This window comes from Stegostoma tigrinum, chromosome 2 (genome assembly GCF_030684315.1).
Source record: "Stegostoma tigrinum isolate sSteTig4 chromosome 2, sSteTig4.hap1, whole genome shotgun sequence".
NCBI classification, from domain to species: Eukaryota; Metazoa; Chordata; class Chondrichthyes; order Orectolobiformes; family Stegostomatidae; genus Stegostoma; species Stegostoma tigrinum.
The window spans coordinates 98,470,547-98,493,457 of record NC_081355.1 but is presented as its reverse complement, the minus strand read 5'-3'; the positions used below and the strand labels follow the sequence as shown (position 1 = coordinate 98,493,457).

The window sequence follows — 22,911 nt, the reverse complement described above, 5'->3', positions numbered from 1 at the left end:
TGTACTCTCCTCTCTACCTATCTTCTTTTCTCTCCATCTTCGGTCCGCCTCCCCCTCTCTCCCTATTTAGTCCAGAACCCTCTCCCCATCCCCCTCTCTGATGAAGGGTCTCAGCCCGAAACGTCAGCTTTTGTGCTCCTGAGATGCTGCTTGGCCTGCTGTGTTCATCCAGCTCCACACTTTGTTATCTCGGATAGGTAACTGCACCTCCTCCACGATAACAATCAACACTGGAGCACCCCCCCCCCCCCACCCAAGGATGCATCCTTAGCCCCCTACTGTATGGGGTGGGGGGTGATGGCCTCGTGGTACTATCACTGAACTATTATCCCACATAACATTTTGGGGACCTGGGTTCAAATCCCACCATGGCAGACAGTGGAATTGGAATTCAATAAATAGCTGGAATTCAGAATCGAATGACGACCGTGAATCCATTGTTGATTGTCAGGAAAAACTCATCTGGTTCACTAATTTTCTTTAGGGAAAGAAACTGCCACCCTTACCTCATCTGGCCTACACGTGACTCCAGACCCAAGGCAATGTTGTTGACTCTTAACTGCCTTCTAGACAATCAGGGATGGGCATTAACTATGGGCGAGCCAGAGATGCCCTCAGCCCATAAATGAGTAAAGAAAAACCGCCTGTGACCCTTCAACCCAAAGCATTAATTCTGATTTCTCTATACAGCTGCTGCAAGACCTGTATACTTCATAGGTTGCTCTCTCCATCTGTTCTGTCACTTTCAATATTCAGCACACATATACATGTTGATCCTTCTGTTCCTGCACCAGGTTTATAACTGCACCCTGTATTTTACATTTTCTTTCACTGTTCTTATGACCAAACTGTATCACCTCACATTTCTCTGTTTTGAACCTTATCTGCCACCTGCCTGCTACACCAACTTGTCAATATTCTTATGGAGTTCTATACTGTCCTCCTCACGGGTTTATAATTCTCTCAGATTCAGTGATCAGAGTTCAGTTCTTTTGCACTATTTGGAGCAATGAGGTCAAAGGCTGAGTGGCCCTGATGGAAGCCACACTGAATGTACGTACTTCAGACTTGTGATGGATGAAACGCTGATCATTTTCATGACTTAGTGTCCTTCCCATGCCCTTTCATATAACTCTGTGCATTATTTTTATTAAATCATCTAATTTTCTCCTGAATGCTTCACTTCAACCTGCCTGCACTAGACTTCCAGGAAATACATACCAGACCTCAGCCACCTGCTTAGTGAAAATGTAAGTTACCCCATCATATTTACTTCTTTGCAAATCACTTTAAAGCTGGACTGTTTAGTCTTGATACATTTTTGAGTGGGATCAATTCTTTTTGTTTGGAGCTGGAGGAACACAGCAGGCCAGGCAGCATCAGAGGAGCACGAAAACTTCCCCTTCCTCATTTCCGAAGAAGGGTCCTGACCGAAAATGTCAACTTTTCTGCTCCTCTGATGCCCCCTGGCCTGCTGTGTTCCTCCAGCTCAATACTGTGTTATCTCTGATTCCAACATCGGCAGTGGCCTCCACCTGTCACAGAAAAACAATGTCAATTTCTTCAATCTAGCCTCACAACTGATGTTGCTTCTTTCTAGAGCTCTGTGCATGAAGTCCTCTGCACTCTCTCCAATGATTTTACTGTCTTCCCAAAATGTGGCACAATACTCCAACTGAGCTCTAACTAATGTTTTAAATGCGTTCAGAATAACCTCCCTCCTTTTGTACTGTGTCAAGATTAACGAAGGCGAAGATAATGTACGCAACACATAAAATCAAATTGGATAACGTCTTGGCAACTTGAGAGAAGGCCGAGATGCCTTACCTATTCAGAATTTCTGGCTGAAGGTGGTTGTAAATGTTGCAGCCTTTCCTTTGCACCTGCACGCTGGGCTCCACCATCATTGAGGATGGAGATACTTTCGGAGCTTTGTCTCCCAATCAGTTGTTTGATCGTCCATCGCATTCACAACTCGGTGTGTCAGGTCTGCAGAGTTTTCATTTGATCTATTATTTGTGCAATCACTTAGCTCTATCACAAGCTGTTTCCACTGTTTAGCATATACAACTGAGGAATAAGAAAGGGATGATCACCTTAGTCGGATTGTACTGTAGACCTCCCCAATTGTCAACATGAAATTGAGAAGCAAGTTTCAAGGGAGGTCTCAGTTATCCATAAGAATAGTAGGGTTATAATGGTAGGGGATTTTAACTTTCCAAACATGGACTGGAACAGCCATAGTGCTAAGGGCTTGGATGGAGAGGAATTTGTTTAGTATGTTCAAGAATATTTTCTTAATCGGTATGTAGATGTACCTAGTAGAGAAGATGCAAAACATGACTTATTCTTGGGAAATATGGCAGGGCAAGTGACTGATGTGTCAGGGGAGGAGCACTTTGAGGCCAGTGAACATAATCCTATTAGTTTTAAAGTAGTGATGGAAAAGGATAGACTTGATTAAAAGTTAAAGTTTTAAATTGGAGGAAGGCCAATGTTGACAGTTTTAGACAGGAACTTAAACATGTTGATTGGGAGAAGCTATTCATAAGGAGAAGGATTGTAGGAAAGTGGGAAGCCTTTAACAATGAGATAACGAGAGTTCATTAAAAGAATGTTCCTGTTAGTGTGAAGGGCAAGGCTGGTAAGTGTAGGTAATGCTGGATGAGTAGAAAAATTGAAGCTCTGGTCAAGAAAAAGAAGGAAACATATGTCAGGTATAGACAGCTAAGATTGAGTAAATCCAGAGTATAAAAGCAGTAGGAGTTTACTCAAGAGGGAAATGAGGGGTGCATTTTGGAAAGGCAAATCAGGGCAGGACTTATACACTTAATGGGGAGTGTTGCTGAACAAAGAGACCTCAGGGTGGAGGTTCATAGTTCCTTGAAAGTGGAGTCACAGGTAGACGGGCTAATGAAGAAGGTGTATAGCACAGAAACAGAAGTTGCTGAAAAAGCTCAGCAGGTCTGGCAGCATCTGTGAAGTAAAAATGAGAGTTAACATTTAATATCCAATGACCCTTCCTCAGAACTGGAGCCGAAACATTAACTCTGTTTATTTTTCTTCACAAATGCTGCCAGACCTGCTGAGCTTTTCCAGTAACTTCTGTTTTTCTTCCTGATTTACAGCAACCGCTGTTCTTTCGGTTTTTATTTAGGTTTATGGTACACTTGCCTTTATTGGTCAGTGCATTGGGCACAGGAGTTGGGAGGTCATGCCCTGGCTGGACAGGACATTAGTTAAGCCACTTTTGGAATACTGAATTCAATTCTGGTCTCCCTCCTCTAGGAAAGATGTTGTGAAACTTGAAAGGGATCAGAAAAGATTTACAAGGATGTTATCAGGGTTGAGAGTTTGAGCGATAGGGAGAGGCTGAATAGGCTGGGGCTATTTTCCCAGGAACATTGGACGTTGATGGATGACCCTTTAGAGGCTTATAAAATCATGAGGGTCATGGAGTCCATAACAAGAAGGCATAGGTTTAAGGTGAGAGGGCAAAGATTTAAAAGGGACATGAGGGGTGACATTTCCATGCAGAATGTGATATGTGTATGGAATGAGCTGCCAGAGGAAGTGGTGGAGGCTGGTACAATGACAACATTTAAAAGTCATCTGGATCTGTATATGAATAGAAAGGGTTTAGAGGAATATAGGCTAAATACTGGCAAATGGCCCGAGATTAGTTTAGGATATCTGGTCAGCACAGAAGAGTTTGGCTGAAGGGTCCGTATGCATGCTGGTCATCTCGATGACTATGTAACTTAACCAGGTTGGCACCTCACTTTTAGGCATCTATGATGATTTTCCTGATATGCTGCAGTCCCAAGTTTGTGCATCATTGTGATTGCAATAATATTTGACAGCCAATTTAAGAACACTGTTGCAGTAATGATTTTCAATAATATTAATGAAAAGCATATTTGCTTTACCTTTTTGCTTTGTTTATTTAGTGCATAAACAGATTCCCCAAGGCATCAGCATAAGATGAAATGTCTCCTCTTAAAAGGGCAAAAGCATTATGCCTTACAGTGCAACACTGTTCTAGTATGGGCAAACATAGGACTTTGAGGTTGTTGAGGTTGGTTGGATCACCGAGCTAGTTTCTTGTTTCGCAGACGTTTCGTTACCATGCTTGGTAACATCCTCTGTGCAGCCTCCGATGAAGCATCGGTATGCTTTCCTGCCTGGTTTTTAAACGCTGGGGTCTGTTGAGATAGGTGGCCTCACTTCTGGGTTTCCTTCATAGTGGAATGTATATGGGGTCGAGATCGATGTGTTTGTTAATGGCATGCTTTGTGGAGTGCCATGCTTCCAGGAATCCTTGTGCCTGTCCCTGCTTAGTCTGTCCCAGGATCTTGGTGTTGTCCCAGTCGGAATGGTGGCTCTCCTTGTCCATGTGGATTGAGATGCGTGAGTAATGGTCCTGTCTTTTTGCAGCCAGTTGGTGTTCAGACATTGGTCCTGTGCATGGCGGGGAGTAGGTCCTTGGTTCAGGTGAGCAGTTGTTGTAGGATTGACGTGGGCTTGTGTGCCACTCTTTCAGAGTGGACCAATGTCATCTACAAGAACCCCTGCAGAGACTGTGAGAAACACTACATCAGACAAACAGGAATGAAACTAACGACAAGAGTACATGAACACTAACTGGCTACAAAAAGACACAGCCAATACTCATCTCAATCCATATGGACAAGGAGAACCACCACTTCGACTGGGACAACACCAAGATCCTGGGACAGGCTAGGCAGAGACAGACATGAGAATTCCTGGAAGCATGGCACTCCACAAAGCATGCTATTAATAAACACATTGAACTTGATCCCATATACATTCCAATACGAAGGAAACCCGGAAGTGAGGCCACCCATCTCAATGGACCCCAGTGTTTAAAAACCAGGTGGGAAAGCATACCGATGCTTCACCGGAGGCTACACTGAGGATGTTACCAAGCATGGTAACGAAATGTCTGCGAAATAAGAAACCAGCTCGGCGAGCTCAACAACCTCAACACCTACAACCAGAACTACAAATCCACTCCAAAACCTTAGATGTATAGGACTTGCATAATGAACTTCATGGTGAAGGCAAATTAATGCCTCCCCCATCCCCACCAGAGCTGCTGGCTGACCCAGTTGGCAGTTCAAGCAGCACCAGAGCTCAGTAGTGGGTACAGTTGAATCCACAAGAAATGTCAAAAATATAGCAATGGATCCTGGATTCGGGTAACCCTGTGATTTGGACATCCTGGGGAGGGTTAATGTGTGGGTTTTGGAAACTAGGCTAGGATCCACAAAATCACCTTCAGAGTGTGTCTTGATGCACATAAGATAATTTCCAGATTTTCACCCCCACCCTTTTGGCTCCTCAGTCAAAGAGCAGAATACCTACTCTTACCTGTCAATAGTACGTCATGGACAGTGTAATATTCAGGCCTGTAGTACGTTAGCAAGCTCAAATGCATAATGATTTTACTTTTAATTTAGCAGATGGAGTGCAGATGTTCGTACCTGTCACCTTGTATCTTACAGGAAATGCTAGATTATATGCACAATCCCATTTTGCAAACTTAAAGTCCGAATCTGGGATTCACTTCTTGGAAAATCATAAGCCTTGAAATTTAGCTGCCTACTCTATTTGTTACTAAGCCTCCTGTGGAAGGCAGGCAGACATTTGTTTGAGCTGGAACATGCAAACTGTCATATGGATGTAGAAAATGCGGTATGTCCTGTCAATGTAAAGAGGCCATTTGCACATTTATATAAAGGATTTGAAGCTTGTTTATGATCCCCACTACAACGTTGATTATCCTGAGACAGCTGGTACCGAAGGAGACAAGGTCAACTTACATGTTGACCAGGAAGCAATTCCATGATTCTGCAAGGCCTATCCAGTGCCATTCGCCTTATGGGTAAAAGTAGAGACAGAAATCAGAAGGTTGGAAAGCAAAGGAGTCATCAAACCAGTCCAGTTTGCGGAATAAGCAGCACTGATCACACTGAGTGTGAAGCCTGATGGGTCTGTTCACTTTTGTGTGGACTTTAAGCAAACAATAAACAACTTTTCACAGCTGGATAAATTCCCAACCCCTCGCATAGAGAATTTATACGCAAAGCTGGCAGGGTGCTGTGCTTCACAAAGCTGGACCTGAGACGCGTACTTGCCATTGCAGTTAGATGAAGATTCCCAGAAATATGCTACAATTAGTACCATTAAGGGTTTGTACCATTGTACAAGACTGCCATTTTGGGTATCGTCAGCCTATGCAAGTTTTCAGCAGACAATGGATAAAAGTTTACAAGGTCTACCCCAGGTTACCATTTATCCAGATGATGTACTAATAACAGGGAAGACCAATAAAGAACACTTAGAAATCTGGACTTAGACATGTCTCCAACACGGGCATACACCTTAGAAGGGAAAAACAGGTGTTCCAGGCACCCCAAATGATCTATTTCGGTGACAATGTCAACAAGACCGAGTTACACACCCATTGGAAGTTAAAAAGAGAGCGATCAAAGTTGTTCTGGTGTGCACATCTGTACCAGAGCTTAGGTCTTTCCTCAGGTTGGTGAATTATTATGTTAAGTTCATACATACCCTGGCCTCCATCTTGGCATCTTTGCACCAACTCTTAAAAAAAGGTCAGCCTTGGAAATAGTTGCGTAGCCAAGCCAGAGCTTTCAGGGAAGTGAAGAAACAGCTATCATCCTCTCAGGTGTTGGCACACGATGATCCCAAGCAAGATCCAGAATTGATTTCCAAGCCTCCTTGCACCACATCGGGTTCGAATTGGCTCATCGATAATGGAATGGTGATGAAATGCCCAGTAGCATATGCATTTGGGACAATGATTAATGCAGAGCATAAATATGCCCAGATAGAGAAGGAGGGTTTAGCGGTCATATTGGAGTTAGGACTTTCCACCAATACCTTTACAGATGTGAATTTGTAATAATAACAGACCACAAACACCTGCTAGGTCTGCTTAAAGAGCAGTACTTCCAATAGTATCAGAGATAATGGGAACTGCAGATGCTGGAGAAACCAAGATAACAAAGTGTGGAGCTGGATGAACACAGCAGGCCAAGCAGCATCTGAGAAGTACAAAAGCTGGCATTTCAGGCCTGAAACGTTAGCTTTTGTGCTCCTAAGATGCTGCTTGGCCTGCCCCCCTGCAAAAGGTCTCGTCTCATAGCTGTACCCAATACAGTGGTCGCCTGGCGAGAAAGGCCATTTTTATTAAACTTTGAATGTTTGGAGCAAAGGTCCTTTCACTAAGAAGTGTCTTTCCCTCATTTGCTTCCCATTGAACCCTGATGTTGTTTTTTAGCTGGAAAGATTTTGAATGGCCCTCCACCTTATACAATGTGCCCATCCTTAATTACACAGTAACCCTGCACTGTAGCATCAACTGACCACTCGAAGGGAAATCACAATGAATGACTGCGTCTGATTCTTGCATGCTTCTATTTGACATTGAAGTCTAAAAGCGTTCTTCAGAAACCCACAGGAAAATCTAGCCCTTGTCACATCATTTGCCTGGAAACATAGAACAACTGTTACTGCAATATTTCATTAATAATGCAAAATCATCCATTGCAAAGTAATCGGAATTTTAGTATATTCCTGAATCGTTGATCTTCAGACATTTGACTGACAATACACAAATTTATTTTCTTGTTAAAGACACTCATAATGAAGCAATGGACAATAGAGAGAGCACTAGATAATTATTTGATTGGCAGCAATGTGCCAGGTTACAGATAAAGAGCATGAGATGAACACAAAGCCGAAGTGCTCAGAAAACTAATATTGACACCATGGCTTAACTGTTTCCTTCTGCATCATAGCAATTCTGTGATTCGATGAACATTTTTCAGTCATTCCAAACCAGTTTATTGCCAAGTTATATTTCTCCTACATTTATATATTGAAGCATATATTGAGATTCTTGAACTATAACCCTGTCAATTATTAAAAAAAGTCATTGATTCACACTCTGCCAAATTTTAAGGAAACTAATAAACACCTCAGTAGTGCCTTGACATTCATCTGTACCCAGTGTTGTTTTACAGAAATAGCATACCAATCCTTTTACCCTAATTTGCAGTTGTCACCAAAGGTGAAACTGCTATATTACTGGATGATGTTTAATGCAGAACAATTATAATGAGATCTCATTTTAATTTTAATTAAGGATACAGGTATCCATAAATCACATAAATTGACCATAACTAAAGCAAAAGAGAACATTATCCTGTGGTGAAAATCAAACAAAATATGATAAATTGGAATAATGCCCATTATAGATATCTGCATTTTCAGATCTTATATCCTGATATTGGACCTAACCGCAAATTGATCCAAGGTCTATTGAGACCTACTCAATTGGGTAATTAGATAAAACCATATTGGAGTCTTTTTGGAGTTTTTCATATTTTTAATAAATCTATCATTTTGAGCACATGTATTAACCTTCTATAGGCAAAGGTAGAAGACAAACACAGGTAATGGTTACTCAAATGGATTGCTACACGTTAAATACAAGAAGGCAATGCCACACTGAATCTATGTTAAATTGCTGAATCTCAGTTAGGGCAGAAATAATGATACCATAATTGGTCTCAAAGCTCTCAAGTTTGGAACAAAACAATAGGCACACGATACAAAATGAGCAGTAATGAGATACTTTAAGTAATGAAATCAAAGATTTTCCAAAATTAATAGCAGTTTCGTACTTGATTTTCACATCAAAATGTTGGAATGGAGGGAGAAAGTTAATATTGTTTAATTTAGGCGTATTGAGGTCATTACAATTTTTACAAGGGTCGCGAGAAATTCATGACAAAACTGACTGAATTTGCCCAAACTACCACAGCAGCAGCACATCGGAGTGTAAACAGTGAGTTAAATTGAATGGAACCTTCTATTTGAGCATTTCAAGTCAACTACTATTGAAAAACATGTGACAAATTTGTGTTCTCCTGTGAGCACTGTGTGGGCAGACATACTTCCCACTGCACTGAAGCATGAAGGATACTTCTGTACAGCACAAACAGCAAAGTCAAATGTGTGTTTTCCAGATGTGCAATTCATCTTGCTTGATTTTCTCTATTTCAGTGAAACAATTTTTTAAAAATCCAATTGCAATCAGAGAACATTTGGCCAAATGTTGGTGCCTTTTATGGGCCGAGGAAACAGAGAGGCGGGCTAACAGTGATTTCTACTTTAATCCGGCAGAGTGTAATCAATTTATGTCTATTTACGGATCCCTTTTATTGTAACTATGTGATTAATATATATGATGTGCAGGTGCCAGAGTTGGACTGGGGTGGACATTCAGAAATCAGACGACCCCAGGTTATAGTCCAACAGATTTATTTGAAATCATAAGTTTCCAAAGTGTTGCCCCTTCAAAGGGGAATTACTCCAAAAGCTTGTGATTTCAAATAAATTTGTTTGACTATAACCTGGCATCAATTAATCTATATGTCATCCAGGCAGTCTACAGGCTGTGCATCTAAGCCATATTACTGCCCTCCATAATAGTCACGATTAATCGTCCAAGCTTTACATTAGTCTTACATCGCAATCACTCTGTCATTGAAGGTTTAGACAACTACAAACTCAGTTTGTTTCCACATGATTGAAGGGACTGTCTGTTATGTGTAATGCCTATACAATCGCCATGGGCACTATGACCTTTACTTGATTGCTTCCCTTCAAAACAAAAAGAATCTTTTTGTATTACTTCAACATTTATCAGGAAAAACCATTGCCTGCCAACTCAACTGCTGAATGTCGGGTAAAGAAACAGTGGAGTATTCAGATCAGTAAACAAAATATTAGACATGTCATGGTTAACCCAGTTGAGACTTGTTTCTTTGATAGAATATCAAAGAAACAAGTCTCAAATGCGTTAGCCGTGACATGTCTAATATTTTGTTGATTTTTGCTTCTGCTAAAAGTAAACAGCTTTCGTAAAGCTTTTTTCTAATATTAATCACTTTTGCAGACGTTGGTGGGTTTTTTGAGGCTGGGACATGGATACGCTACAACTTCCAGTCTCCTATGGACATTCCTAAGGACTTCAAGAGTGCACCACAGGCAGCAAACCCCAACCTTACTTTGACCAAAGAGGATCTGGTTTTCAGTTTCAGCACAACAAACACGCCCAGCATTCTCCTGTATATTAGCACCTACTCCCCGGATTACATGGCCGTGATTCTGAAACACAATGGTGAGATGATGACATCCTATTTTATATTTCTGCTTATAATTTTAAATGTGTACATCATGTGTAATTTGAGATTTGTGTAATTCTTTCAATGTCTTGGTATTTGTTAATTCTATTTTAAACTTGAATAACTTTGGCAGACAGGGTGTGAGATCTGAATCTTGTTTAAAATAAGTATGTAGCCCTCGATAAACAGTTTCTTGGTTTAAAGCCTCCAAATTAAGTCACTGAGAAATTCAAACAAGTAGTTCTGTTTTCCAATATAGAGTGCAATCTGTTCCAATACATGGTTCAGTTCATATGCCTAAACGCAGAGAGCCTGAAATAGGTGTCAAAAAGTTGAGCTTTGGTATCCTCAAATATGCACAGAAGTAATGGTGAAGAATGACCACTGAAAACAGTAGTGTATATCAATCTTGTTCCTGATAGTCTTCCTGTCACTTATTCAGACAGAATTACCCTACATACAGGATGTGGCAATCTCTAGCCATAGATCCTTGCCTCTCTGTACCTCAGCGTTCAACAATGAATATTTGAACATATTTTCTCATGCTCAGCTTCCGAGTTATTGTATTCCAGGGCAATCAGAAACAGAGGAAGGAACCTTCATTGGCAGCAGGGTCTTTCTTTTTGGCTGGAGGGCCAACAAAAGGCCCGAACGTCATCTTCCACAGAAGGCCTGATGGACCTTCTGCCAATCAGGCCATGAAAGGTAACTCATAGGAGGGTTAGAGCACAGAAGAGACCATTCAGCTTGCCATGATGTACCTGCTCTCTGCCAACACAGCGTACCAATTTTCATTTCCCACCTTTTTCCTCATAGTCCTCCATTTTTTAATCTCTCTTCAGATAAGTATACATTTTCTTTGAAAAGATTTGATGAGCTCCTTGTCCACCATATTCTCAAGCAGTGCATTTGAACTTCTAACCAAATACTGTGTAAACAAGATTTTTCCTGCATAGCTGTCGCTTAATTTGCATGTCTCCTTAACCTGACATTCTCTGGCTCTTGACCTTTCTCACAATGAGTTTCACTATAAGGTACCTTATGATTTTCAGACAAGGCCAATCTCCAGGTCGGGATCAAGTTGCTGCATTTTTATGTATCTGCCAGGTGTTGAAGGAAATACCTCACTGGGTAACAGTGAGCCCTGTTAAAGGGGATTATTGCTTGTTGGACACCTTATTAACTGCAAATCTGACCTCATTGATGTGCATCTTTCTAGCTTACCATGACAGGTCTGGCAAAGGGGCTGCTGTTATGCCCCACAGAAGGCTGTTGGGTACTGGGTGAGTGAGTGCAGTACCAGGGATGGGATTTGTCAGGTCCTAGCAGCACAGTGTAGATGCCACATTCTGAAGGGAGACAGTTTGTATCATGTCCCAGACAGACGTGTTTCTGTGAAGTCCCAAACAGAGGTGGAGGTTATCAGGCACCAGGCAGACAGGGGTACATTAGGTCCACCAGCAGGAGAGTTGGTGGGTCCCAAGTGGAGGAATGCTGCTGGTTGTCAGGTTCAGTGGCCCAAAAGAGGTTGTGGGTTGTTTCTGGAGGAGACGTGGGTGTCCAGTCCACTGGCTAGGGGTAGGATTGAGAAGTTTTGGGTGCGATAGTGGGAAGCGAGTTATCAGGTAAATGTCTCCGGGTTTTGTGAGCATATTTGGGAGAGGTTTTTAGTAAGCTGAGAGTCAGATGCCTGTAACCCCACATTTACCATGGCAAATCTACGTAACCTACAGAACCCGTACATGACAGGCTAATCTAGCATGGCCAATCCATTTCACCTGCACATCTTTGGATGGTGGGAGAAAACTGGAGCACCTGGCAGAAACCCATGCAGATACATGGGAGAAATGTGCAAACTCCACACAGGCAGTCAACCAAGGCTGGAATCGAACCCAGGTCCCTGGTGCTATAAGTTAGCCTGCATGCTGCCGAATTACTATCCTGATTCTTATGACTAATTTTTTGGAACAATGGCATAATGTTTTAAACCCAGCAATTCTCTGATACCATCCAAAGTCCAGGGAAAACTGAAAGATTATGCCAATACCTCTAAAATTTCCACTCTCACTCCCTTCTGTATCCTTGGATACATCTTGTCTGACCCAGATGCCTTATCGACTCTAAGTACCAACAGCATATCCAATATCTTCCAGTCAATTTTGAATGCTGTCATGGCCTGGGGAGCATCTGCTTCCTTGGTAAAGATGGGTGCAAAATATTAATATGATACTTGAGCCATGCCTCTGCCTGTGTTTTCTAGCATTCAGCCAACCTTGTATCTGCAACATCACTCTCCATTTATTGCATGGGCTCCAATTTTGCTGACAAAGTAGTGAGATGACACTTTACCAAACACCTTTGGAAGCTCATGTACACCATACATCTGCATTACCTTTATCAGCCCTCTTTGTTACTTCATTAAAATCTTAAAATGGTAGTTTAACATGAAACTATGAATATCAGAAGTTTGCAGTTGAGATATGATCTATCAAGTTGTTTTCCATAATGACGCAGGGAAGATTTCACCTTGTGCCCATCATGGGTGGTCGAATTGATGTAGATGAAGTAATTCCACAGAGGCCAGTATCTCGTCACCAAATCATCCTTTATTTACACATGAACTGTCCTTGATTATAGTACTGACTCATACCCAGTCAGGCCCCAGTGTGTCAATATCCCTGACATTCAACCTTTTTATGTCAACCAGGCTCCCTGACTGGACCCGAATAACAACCCAATCAGAAAACTCATATTCTAAGACAGCTAGCTGACTGACCTTGTTACAATCACTGCAGTGGACACATCTTCAGTCACTTGCATCAAGTATAAATGACTAAACCTAGTTTCATCAAAGTAAGCACTAGTAGGCCAAATCCTTTCAGCAAAACATTTTGTGATCACGGTTGTAAATTTTTACAGAAGTACTGTTATTGTACGTACTAATTTTTTAATTAATTGCTTTGACTAAAGTTTAAACTGTGCACAAAACCAATGCATTCTGCAGCCAGACTTAAAAACTATTTTGTAACAAATTGCCATGGTTACAGACTACTTACAATTTCATTATTAATTTCAGACACACAGAAAAACCCACAAGTTGCTCACTAAAAAGAGAAATCCACGTTTACCGCAGCTAACATTAAAAATCGTGGATACGTATTCCACAGTTTACATCACACTGTATAGAACATTAAATGGAAAATATGCACATTGTTTTAACAGGTAACATGATACACAAGTGACACAAACAGAATGATATCCCGGCTACATTCCTTCAAATTGAATTGCTCACAAATTCAAATATTCTCAGCTTTCTGCCTGTAAGAATCTCCATGTTACTGCCAAAGAAACATAAAATATTTAATTGTGTCTTCCTGACAACATGAGTGAGTCAAACCTAACTGCTTCTTTAATTAGTTGCAAGGATATTCTTTGAAATCCGCTTTTAGCCATTTTCTAATTAATTTCTAGTGAGATGCTTTTGGGCAGGATTAGCTAAGAAAACAAAGCCACATAAGATTAATAAATATTTGCACAGAACAGATTAAGTTTGGAAAATAAAACATATAAGGACAAAGACCTAGAACAGGAAATGAGATGAGAGAAAACTGAAACTGGAGAGAACAGTATTAATGATATCATGTGTAAATTAAGAAGGCTAATTTGTCACTTTTAAAAATATAATTGTATTATTACTGTTGTACTGTTTGTATCTGTGTTTCATAGCATGGGGGTGAGTTGCTAACGAAGGTAAATTATATAGTGCGTGGATGGTGTTTTTCGGTAATCTTTGAGCAACGTCTTTCTATATAATGACGACTGTGACTACATTGCATCACAATGAACTTGATCAGTACCTTGATGTTTGCTGAAGGTCTAATTTGGCACTATTTATATGATACACAAATTGTTTCATATTACCAGGTTTGGTCGCAAAACGTCAGCTCTTGCTATTATGCCTCAGAGAAATGAGGTAGAAAACTGTGCTAAAATCAAGCTTGAAGTAAAATACAAAACTAATTTGAGATCTAAATGTATTTGAGATCTTCTGGTCAACACAACATGAAATCCTTCCATCTTATTGACTAACCAAATATTGTCAAAAGAGCCATTCCTAGTGATTTTTTCTCTTCATATATTTCATTCACCACCCACACATATATATGCATTCAGGGTCAGTTTTCTGACCCTTATTCTTTCCTTCAGTCAGCCATGAGGCACTTCAGATTACTGAAAAATGAGCATTAATATGCAAACTAATTATAGAATAATTTTAAAAAGGCAAATTTATTAATCAGTGTGCCCTGAAACTCTACATAAATAGAATAACAATAGCTTATTTGAATTCAACTTGTTCTTCACATTTAAAAAAATCTAATTTTGCTCTTTATGGACTACACATTTTTTGATCTTGATATTCTGGTTAAGGACTGTCTTGAGTTATACTTTCTCTCATACAAGGTACATGGTTTGAATGTATGAGTAACTGACAGGGAGATTTACACTCTTGCCTTTCAGTTATTAAAAAAATCAGTTAGAAGATAGAAATTTCTGTAGAATAGTGGAAGTTATGAGTCCATTCTAAAAGCATTTCGTTCTAAATTAGAGTTTTGTCAATTCACTGACAAGTCGTTTAACCATATGTTTAATTAAACAAAACTGTGAGAGCTCATGTGCACTCTTATGATTCATTTCCCCAAACTATTCGGTTGTGAAAATTTTTTTTTACATTTGTTTTTAATGGAAGATAGTTTGCAATACAGGCAATTCTACCACATAATCCAATGTGAGAATTTGTAAGTTTCCAAATTCTGAATGTTCAGAAATGTATTAAATTATTTTTACATGGAGTATGCATCTTCTGTTGCCATTAGCACTTCCTTTTCAGTATCAAATAATTGCTAACAATGAGTACTTTAATTATCAGAGAGCACAGTACTGACATAATCTGAACATCTAGTGTGGTGCATATTATGCAGCAACAATTTGTGAAGAAAGATTTAGCTTGTTAAAAGTTGCTAAATGTCACTGAATAGACTGAAATGAGAGCAGCTTTCTGAAAACAATGTTATCCGCAAATATCTCTCAAATATCTGAAATAATTTCTCCAAAAAATAGCTTTCTTCCTGTTTCTTTTAAAAATGCCACCTTATGCAAGGATGTACCATTCAATGGGCACTCAACACACACAGGAACCATACCTCAATGTAAGCCTGTGTACTGAATACAGCCAAGCTAGTTTCGTGAAACATATTGCAGCAAAATCCAGTTCCACGTCAAACCCAATCCTGTCATGAATGTGGCATGTACAGATGCATTTTTCATGGAACTGACTGAATAGCATGTGGAATTGAAAACCTTGTTTGGCTGTTGCCTTACGTCATCTAGGATGCAGAGATTAATTGTGATGCCATCTCAGATTAGTAAAGACACCAAACCTGGTCTATCTCACTGGTCTATCTAGCTCCATACCACACTGAACAATGTGATTGGGATGCTCCTCTGAATCCAATTTCTGCAAGCTCTATGCCCACTCAGAACTCCTTAGCATCTCATGATCAGATTCCTTTGGTAAACCGATGTCTGGATGCCTGGCTTCAAAGATTAAAGTGAGAAATGAAAAGATTCAAAGATTGCACCCTGAATCCATTCATTTGCTGAAACCGGCTGCCTAATATTTCAGAAATGGATAAGACTGTATTACAAAGCTGTCCTGTCATCTCCCAGAGAGAGTAGGAACTGCAGATGCTGGAGAATCTGAGATAACAAGGCGTAGAGCTGGATGAACACAGCAGGCCAAGCAGCATCAGAGGAGCAGGAAAGCTGATGTTTCAGGCCTAGACACTTCTTCAGAAATGGGGGAGGAGAAGGGGATTCTGAAATAAATAGGGAGAGAGTGGGAGGCGGATAGAAGATGGCTAAAGGAGAAGATAGGTGCAGAGGAGACAGGCATGTCAAAGAGATGGGAGTGGAGCAGTAAAGGTGTGTGTAGGTGAGGAGTTAGGGAGGGGAAAGATCAGTCCAGGGAGGACGGACAGGTCAAGGGGTCGGGATGAGGCCAGTAGATAGAAGATGGAGGTAGGGCTTGAGGTGGGAGGAAGGATGAGTTAGGGAGGCGGGAACAAGCTGGACTGGCTTTGGGATGTGGTGGGGGGAGGGAAGATTTTGAAGTCCACATTGATACCATTGGGCTGCAGGGTTCCCAAGCGAAATATGAGATGCTGTTCCTGCAACCTTCGGGTGGTATCATTGTGGCACTGCAGGAGGCCCAGGATGGACATGTTGTCTGAGGAATGGGAGGGGGAGTTGAATTAGTTCATGACTGGGAGGTGCAGGTGCAGTTAGGGAGGCTTGGTGACAGCTTTGCAGAACACCTACACTCGGTTCACACTAAACAACTGCACCTCCCAGTTGCGAACCATTTCAACTCCCCCTCCCATTCCTCAGACGACATGTCCATCATGGACCTCCTGCAGTGCCACAACAATCCACCCGAAGGTTGCAGGAACAGCAACTCATATTCCGCTTGGGAACCCTGCATCTCAACAGTGTCCTGTCTCTCCCTATTTATTTCAGAATCCCCTTCCCCTCCCCCATTTCTGAAGAAGGTTCTAGGCCCAAAACATCAGCTTTCCTGCTCCTCTGATGCTGCTTGGCCTGCTGTGTTCATCCAGCTCTACACCTTGTTACCTCTGTATTCTCCCAGATCTGGATTTAATTTCAAGCTCCACTGATGGGTTAGGAAATGGATGTGATGTCCTTGTTGGTTGCAAGCATCCTAAGTGTAGAAAACTTTGAACAGTTACCAGCGCAAAATGTGTCAACAGTCGATTTATAAAGAACAAAGAAAATTACAGCACAGGAACAGGCCCTTCGGCCCTCTAAAACTGCACCAATCGAGATCCTCTGTCTAAACCTGTCATCTATTTTCTAAGGGTCTGTATCCCTTTGCTCTTTGCCCATCCATGTACCTGTCCAGATACATCTTAAAAGACACTATCGTGTCTGTGTCTACCACCTCCGCTGGCAACGCGTTCCAGGCACCCACCACCCTCTGCGTAAAGAACTTTCCAAGCATATCACCCATAAGCTTTCCTCCTCTCACTTTGAGCTCATGACCCCGAGTAATTGAGTCCCCCACTCTGGGAAAAAGCTTCTTGCTTTCCACCTTGTCTCTACCTCTCATGATTTTATAGACCTCAATCAGGACCCCCTCAATCTGCATCTTTCTAATGAAAATATTCCTAATCTACTCAATCTTTCTTCATAGCTAGCACCCTCCATACCAGGCAACATCCTGGTGAACCTCCTCTGCACCCTCCCCAAAGCATCCACATCCTTTTGGTAATGTGGCGACCAGAACTGTACGCAGTACTCTAAATGTGGCTGAACCAAAGTCTTATACAACTGTAACATGACCTGCCAACTCTTGTACTCAATACCACATCCAATGAAGGAAAGCATGCTGCATGCCTTCTTGACCACTCTATTGACCTGCATTGCCACCTTCAGGGAACAATGGACCTGAACACCCAGATCTCTCTGTACATCAATTTTCCCCAGGACTTTGCCATTTACTGTATAGTTCGCTCTTGAATTAGATCTTCCAAAATGCATCACCTCTCATTTGCCTGGATTGAACTCCATCTGCTATTTTTCTGCCCAACTCTCCAATCTATCTATATTCTGCTATGATCTCTGACAGTCCCCTTCACTATCTGCTGCTCTACCAATCATCATGTCATCTGCAAACTTGCTAATCAGACCATCTATACCTTCCTCCAAATCATTTATGTATATCACAACCAACAGTGGTCCCAGCACAGATCCCTGTGGAATACCACTGGTCACACATCTCCAATTTGAGAAACCCCCTTCCACTACAGCTGTCTGTCTCCTGTTGCCGAGCTAGCTTTTTATCCATTTGGCTAGCACACCTTGGACCCCATGTGACTTCACTTTCTCCATCAGCCTGCCGTGGGGAACCTTATCAAACGCCTTACGGAAGTCCATGTATATGACATCTACAGCCTTTCCCTCATCAATCAACTTTGTCACGCCCTCAAAGAATTCGATTAAGTTGGTAAGACATGACCTTCCCTGCACAAAACCATGTTGTCTATCACTGATAAGCCCATTTTCTTCCAAATGGGAATAGATCCTATCCCTCAGTATGTTCTCCAGCAGCTTCCCTCCCACTGACATCAGGCTCACCGGTCGATAATTACCTGGATTAACCCAGCAACCCTTCTTAAACAAGGGGACAACATTAGCAAGTCTCCAGCTGTCCAGGACCGCACCCATGTTTAAGGATGCTGCAAAGATATCTGTTAAGGCCCCGGCTATTTCCTCTCTCGCTTCCCTCAATACCCTGGGATAGATCCCATCCAGGCCTGGGGCTTTGTCCACCATAATGCCTTTTAGGATACCCAACACTTCCTCCCTCCTTATGCCAACTTGACCTAGAGTAATCAAACATCTATCCCTAACCTCAACATTCGTCATCTCCCTCTCCTTGGTGAATACCGATGCAAAGTACTCGTTAAGAATGTCACCCATTTTCTCTGACTCAGCGCATAACTTTCCTTCTTTGTCCTTGTGTGGGCCAATCCATTCTCTAGTTACTCTCTTGCTCTTTATATATGAATGAAAGGCTTTGGGATTTTCCTTAACAATTTTTGCTAAAGATATCTCATGTCCCCTTTTATCCCTTTTAATTCCTCGTTTCAGATTCACCCTATATTCCCAATATTCTTCCAAAGCTCCGTCTGTCTTCAGTCACCTAGACCTTCTCTATGCTTCCTTTTTCCTCTTGGCTAGTCTCACAATTTCACCTGCCATCCATGGTTCCCTAATCTTGCCATTTCTATCCCTCATTTTCACAGGAAGTTGTCTCTCCTGCACGCTAATCAAACTCTCTTTAAAAGCCTCCCACACATCAAATGGGGATTTACCTTCAAACAATTTCTACCAATCCACATTCCCCAGATCCTGCCGAATTTTGGTATAGTTGGCCCTCCCTCAGTTTAGAACTCTTCCTTTCGGACCACTCTCATCCTTGTCCATGAGTATGGTAAAACTTACGGAATTGTGGTCACTATTTCCAAAGTAGTCCCCGACTGTAATATCAACCACCTGGCCGGGCTCATTCCCCAATACCAGGTCCAATATGGCCCCTTCCCAGTTGGACTACATACATACTGCTTTCGAAAACCCTCCTGGATGCTCCTTATGAATTCTGCTCGATCTTGACCCCTAACACTAAATGAAGGCATAATGAGAAATTTGAAACAATGCAGTGAGTGCTGGAACATGTTTTTAGCTAAGTAGGCTGCAAGCGCTCCTTTCAAAATGTATATCCAAAAGAACACTGACTGGATTAAACACTGCTGTGTGCTTTCCACATCTTAGCATGAACATCTAGGGTGTCCTTTGCTCGAGCCTGGAAAGGTGGCGCCAACTAGCAACCTGCCAGGTTAAATCTACGGGGCAACATATTGGATGTAGGCACCTCCCACAGCCTATTCAATCAAATAAGAGAAGAATGAACTCCTTAAATGGGCACCTATTGTAGCACACCCAACGTCTCCCCTACTGCATGTAAAATCATCATGGGAACAGCTGGCAGTTGGCAGCATGCTGTTGATAGCAAGCTGCCTGAATTTACAAGCTCACCCATGTGTTTCCTTGTTCATGGGTGACCCACAAAATTCAGCCCAGAGAAACATTTAAGTTCAGCAAATGACTATAAGGCCGTGAAGCATAGAAATTTTCAAAGATCCACGTGCCCACGTTCTCACCAGATCTCCAAATCTATGAAGTAGTAAATTTATAAAAGGTGGCCACCATTGTTTTAGAAACATTATCAACAATAAAACAATGGAATCCTGTCATGCTGAATAAATATTGAGTACAGTAGTTCCAACCTAAGTTTTAGATTCATTCAACTTATGACGTGAGGACTTTCACAGTAAGCACGGGGATGAAAACATAGGAAATAGGTGCAGGAGTGGGCTATTCAACTCATTGAGCTTACCCCATCATTTCACATGATCATGGAATGTCAAGGGTCATGGATCAAGGATCAAAGTCCTTGAGGGAAGGAAACTGCCATCCTTACCTGGTCTTTCCTACATGACACTGCAGACACACAATGTTTTTGAGTCTTAACTGCCTTCTGGGTCATTGGGATTGGACAAAAAAATGTTGGCTCAGTCAGCAAAATCCTCATCCTGTGAATGCATTTTTTAAGAATCCTTGTTTTCTCCCTCCTTCCTTTATTAAGTAGCAACGTTCTATTGTCCACCCTCCAATCAGCTGGAACCGTTCCAGAACTCTCATAATTTTGGTAGACAATGACCAACTTGGCACCTCTTGAAACAAGCCACAAGTGGGCAAATGCAGTACTCCTTTTTGGATTTAACACTTTTCTTAATTGTTTTTAACCATGACATGGAGGAGCCGATGTTGGGCTAGAGTGGACAAAATCAGAAGTCATGCCTTCACCTGAGGAAGGAGCAGTGCTCCAAAAGCTTGTGATTTCAAATAAATCTGTTGCAATATGACGTGTTGTCATGTGACTTTTGAATTTTAGCAATGATTGGGCCACTCTTTTTGTTGTGGCCTTTCCCCTGAAAGAAATGTGTAACATTTGAAATGGATGCAAACTTCTTGAATTGTCTATCCACTACCATGCCTTTTGATGAAGTTACCCATTACATTACAGTCAACTCATCCCTCATACCTTCATAACTTCTTTTGTTTGCATTTAAAATGGAGAAGTTGTATTAAACTTAGATGTTACATTGTTTAAAAGATGTTTCATTGATTGTCACAGCCACCATTCTTCCTTCTCTGCATGTTAATATTGGCAATATCCTTGCCTGACAACTTACACACTTTCTCACTCAGTTCCCACTTCTTGCCTTCCCTTCACAGTTTATGTTAACATTTTCTCTCCTTTCCAGTTGATGCCATAATTCTTCAATTTCCCCCTAAATGCTGGTGTTCTTCCTTCATCCTATAAGTTGTGATCAGCCACATCTAATGTTTTCTGCTAGAACACTTCTCCACTTAATCCTTCCATCCCATCAACTTCATGTCAATACTCCCTTCACCCACTGCTCTACCCAATGGAATTCTTTGTCTCCCTCCCTTCAGGTGGCATTCTTCTGCCCTTTAATTCACATAAACAATATTTTTCCAGACACTGCAGGGTCCAACATAATGATGATGCTGCTCTTCCCTGCACATTTGTATTTTTTTTGGATTAGAAATGATAGGGTTTCCTGGGAACTAAAATTCAAGTGAATGGATGTCACTGTTGCAATAATGGGAGAATCAACAATCATTGTGTAGACTCACAGCTGGTTAACCACAATTTAGTCTCATCTATTTGTTGATCTTCTGAGACAGAAGCCAGAAGGCAGTTTGCTTTACGGGCAAAGAAATAACAAGCTATTGACCAATCTGTCACTTTAGGAAATAGCATTTTTTTAAAGGGACTCTGGGTTCTTTAGCAATGAATGTTCTGATTCACTTAAGTTATTAAGGAACTGCGATAAGGAAGGTCTTAACAAATATTATCTGTTTCAATGTTGAATTTTCTTTGCAGTTTTTAAAAATGTGGAACAGGACATGAGTTTATTGAACCTGAAGATATTAGGTTGTCCTGCTGTCGGAAAGCAAAGTCTGTCAGAAAAGAGCATAAGCCTGTTAGGGAGCCTAAAGAAGTTAATGATTGGAAAATTGAATTATGTTGAACTTAAATCATGGAAATAAGACTTTCCTTACCTCAGCTCCTTGATAACTTAAGTGAATCAGAACATTCATTGCTCAAGGACCCAGAGTCCCTTTAAAAACATGCCCGTAACTGATATTTATATTTTTTTTTAAAAATGAATTCGTACAGGGACATTGCTCACTGGCCAGCATTTATTGCCCATCCCTAATGCCCTTCATCAGGTAGTTGTGAACTGCCTTCTTGAACTGCTGCACCCTATTTGTGGTCTGTTTGAGAAATTCCTGCAGAAATGCCCTGGACCTGTGGTGATTGACCTCCAACTACTCCAATCATCATTCTTTCTGCTGGTACGACTGAGCGGAGACTTTCCCTGATTCCCACTGATTCATGTTTTGCTAGGCCCCCTTGAGACCAAACTCCAAGAAATGCAACCTTGATGTCAAGGGCAGTCACTCTCACCTCATCACTGGAATTCAGCTTTTTGTCCATGTTTGAACTAAGGTTATAATGAGATGAGGATCTCTGTGACGCTGGTGGAACCCAAAATAAGCGCCAGTGCGATAGTTATTGCAAAGCATGTGCTATTTAATAGCACTGTTGAAAGCACCTTCCATTGGTTTATTTGCTGATTGAGAGTAGATGGGGTAGAATTTGGCTATGATCAAATTATCCCGCTTCATGTGCTCAAGACCGATCTAGGCAATTTTCGACATTGTCAGATAGATGCCAGTATTGTACAACTGGAGCACAGGTCTTCAGTACTGTTGTTGGAATGTTGCCGGGGCCATAGCCTTTGCAGTATCCAGCACCTTCAACCATTTCTTACATTATGAGTGTGTGACAAAAGACCGACATCTAGGGACCTTTGGAAGAAGCCAAGATGGATCATCCACTCATCATAGGTGCAAAAGCTTCAGCCTATCC

The 22,911-nt window shown here is 41.4% G+C and overlaps 1 protein-coding gene across 4 annotated transcripts in view; it reads left to right on the top strand.

Annotated features, from left to right (window-relative positions):
• LOC125465171 (contactin-associated protein-like 2) overlaps positions 1 to 22,911 on the top strand; it is a 1,711,179-nt gene that overhangs the window by 1,557,880 nt on the left and 130,388 nt on the right. For all 4 annotated transcript variants that reach the window (XM_048558395.2, XM_048558386.2, XM_059638055.1 and 1 more), the window contains exon 19: positions 10,016 to 10,240. In XM_048558395.2, the coding sequence (XP_048414352.1) occupies positions 10,016 to 10,240 (225 nt within the window). The remainder of the gene's footprint in view (positions 1 to 10,015; positions 10,241 to 22,911) is intronic.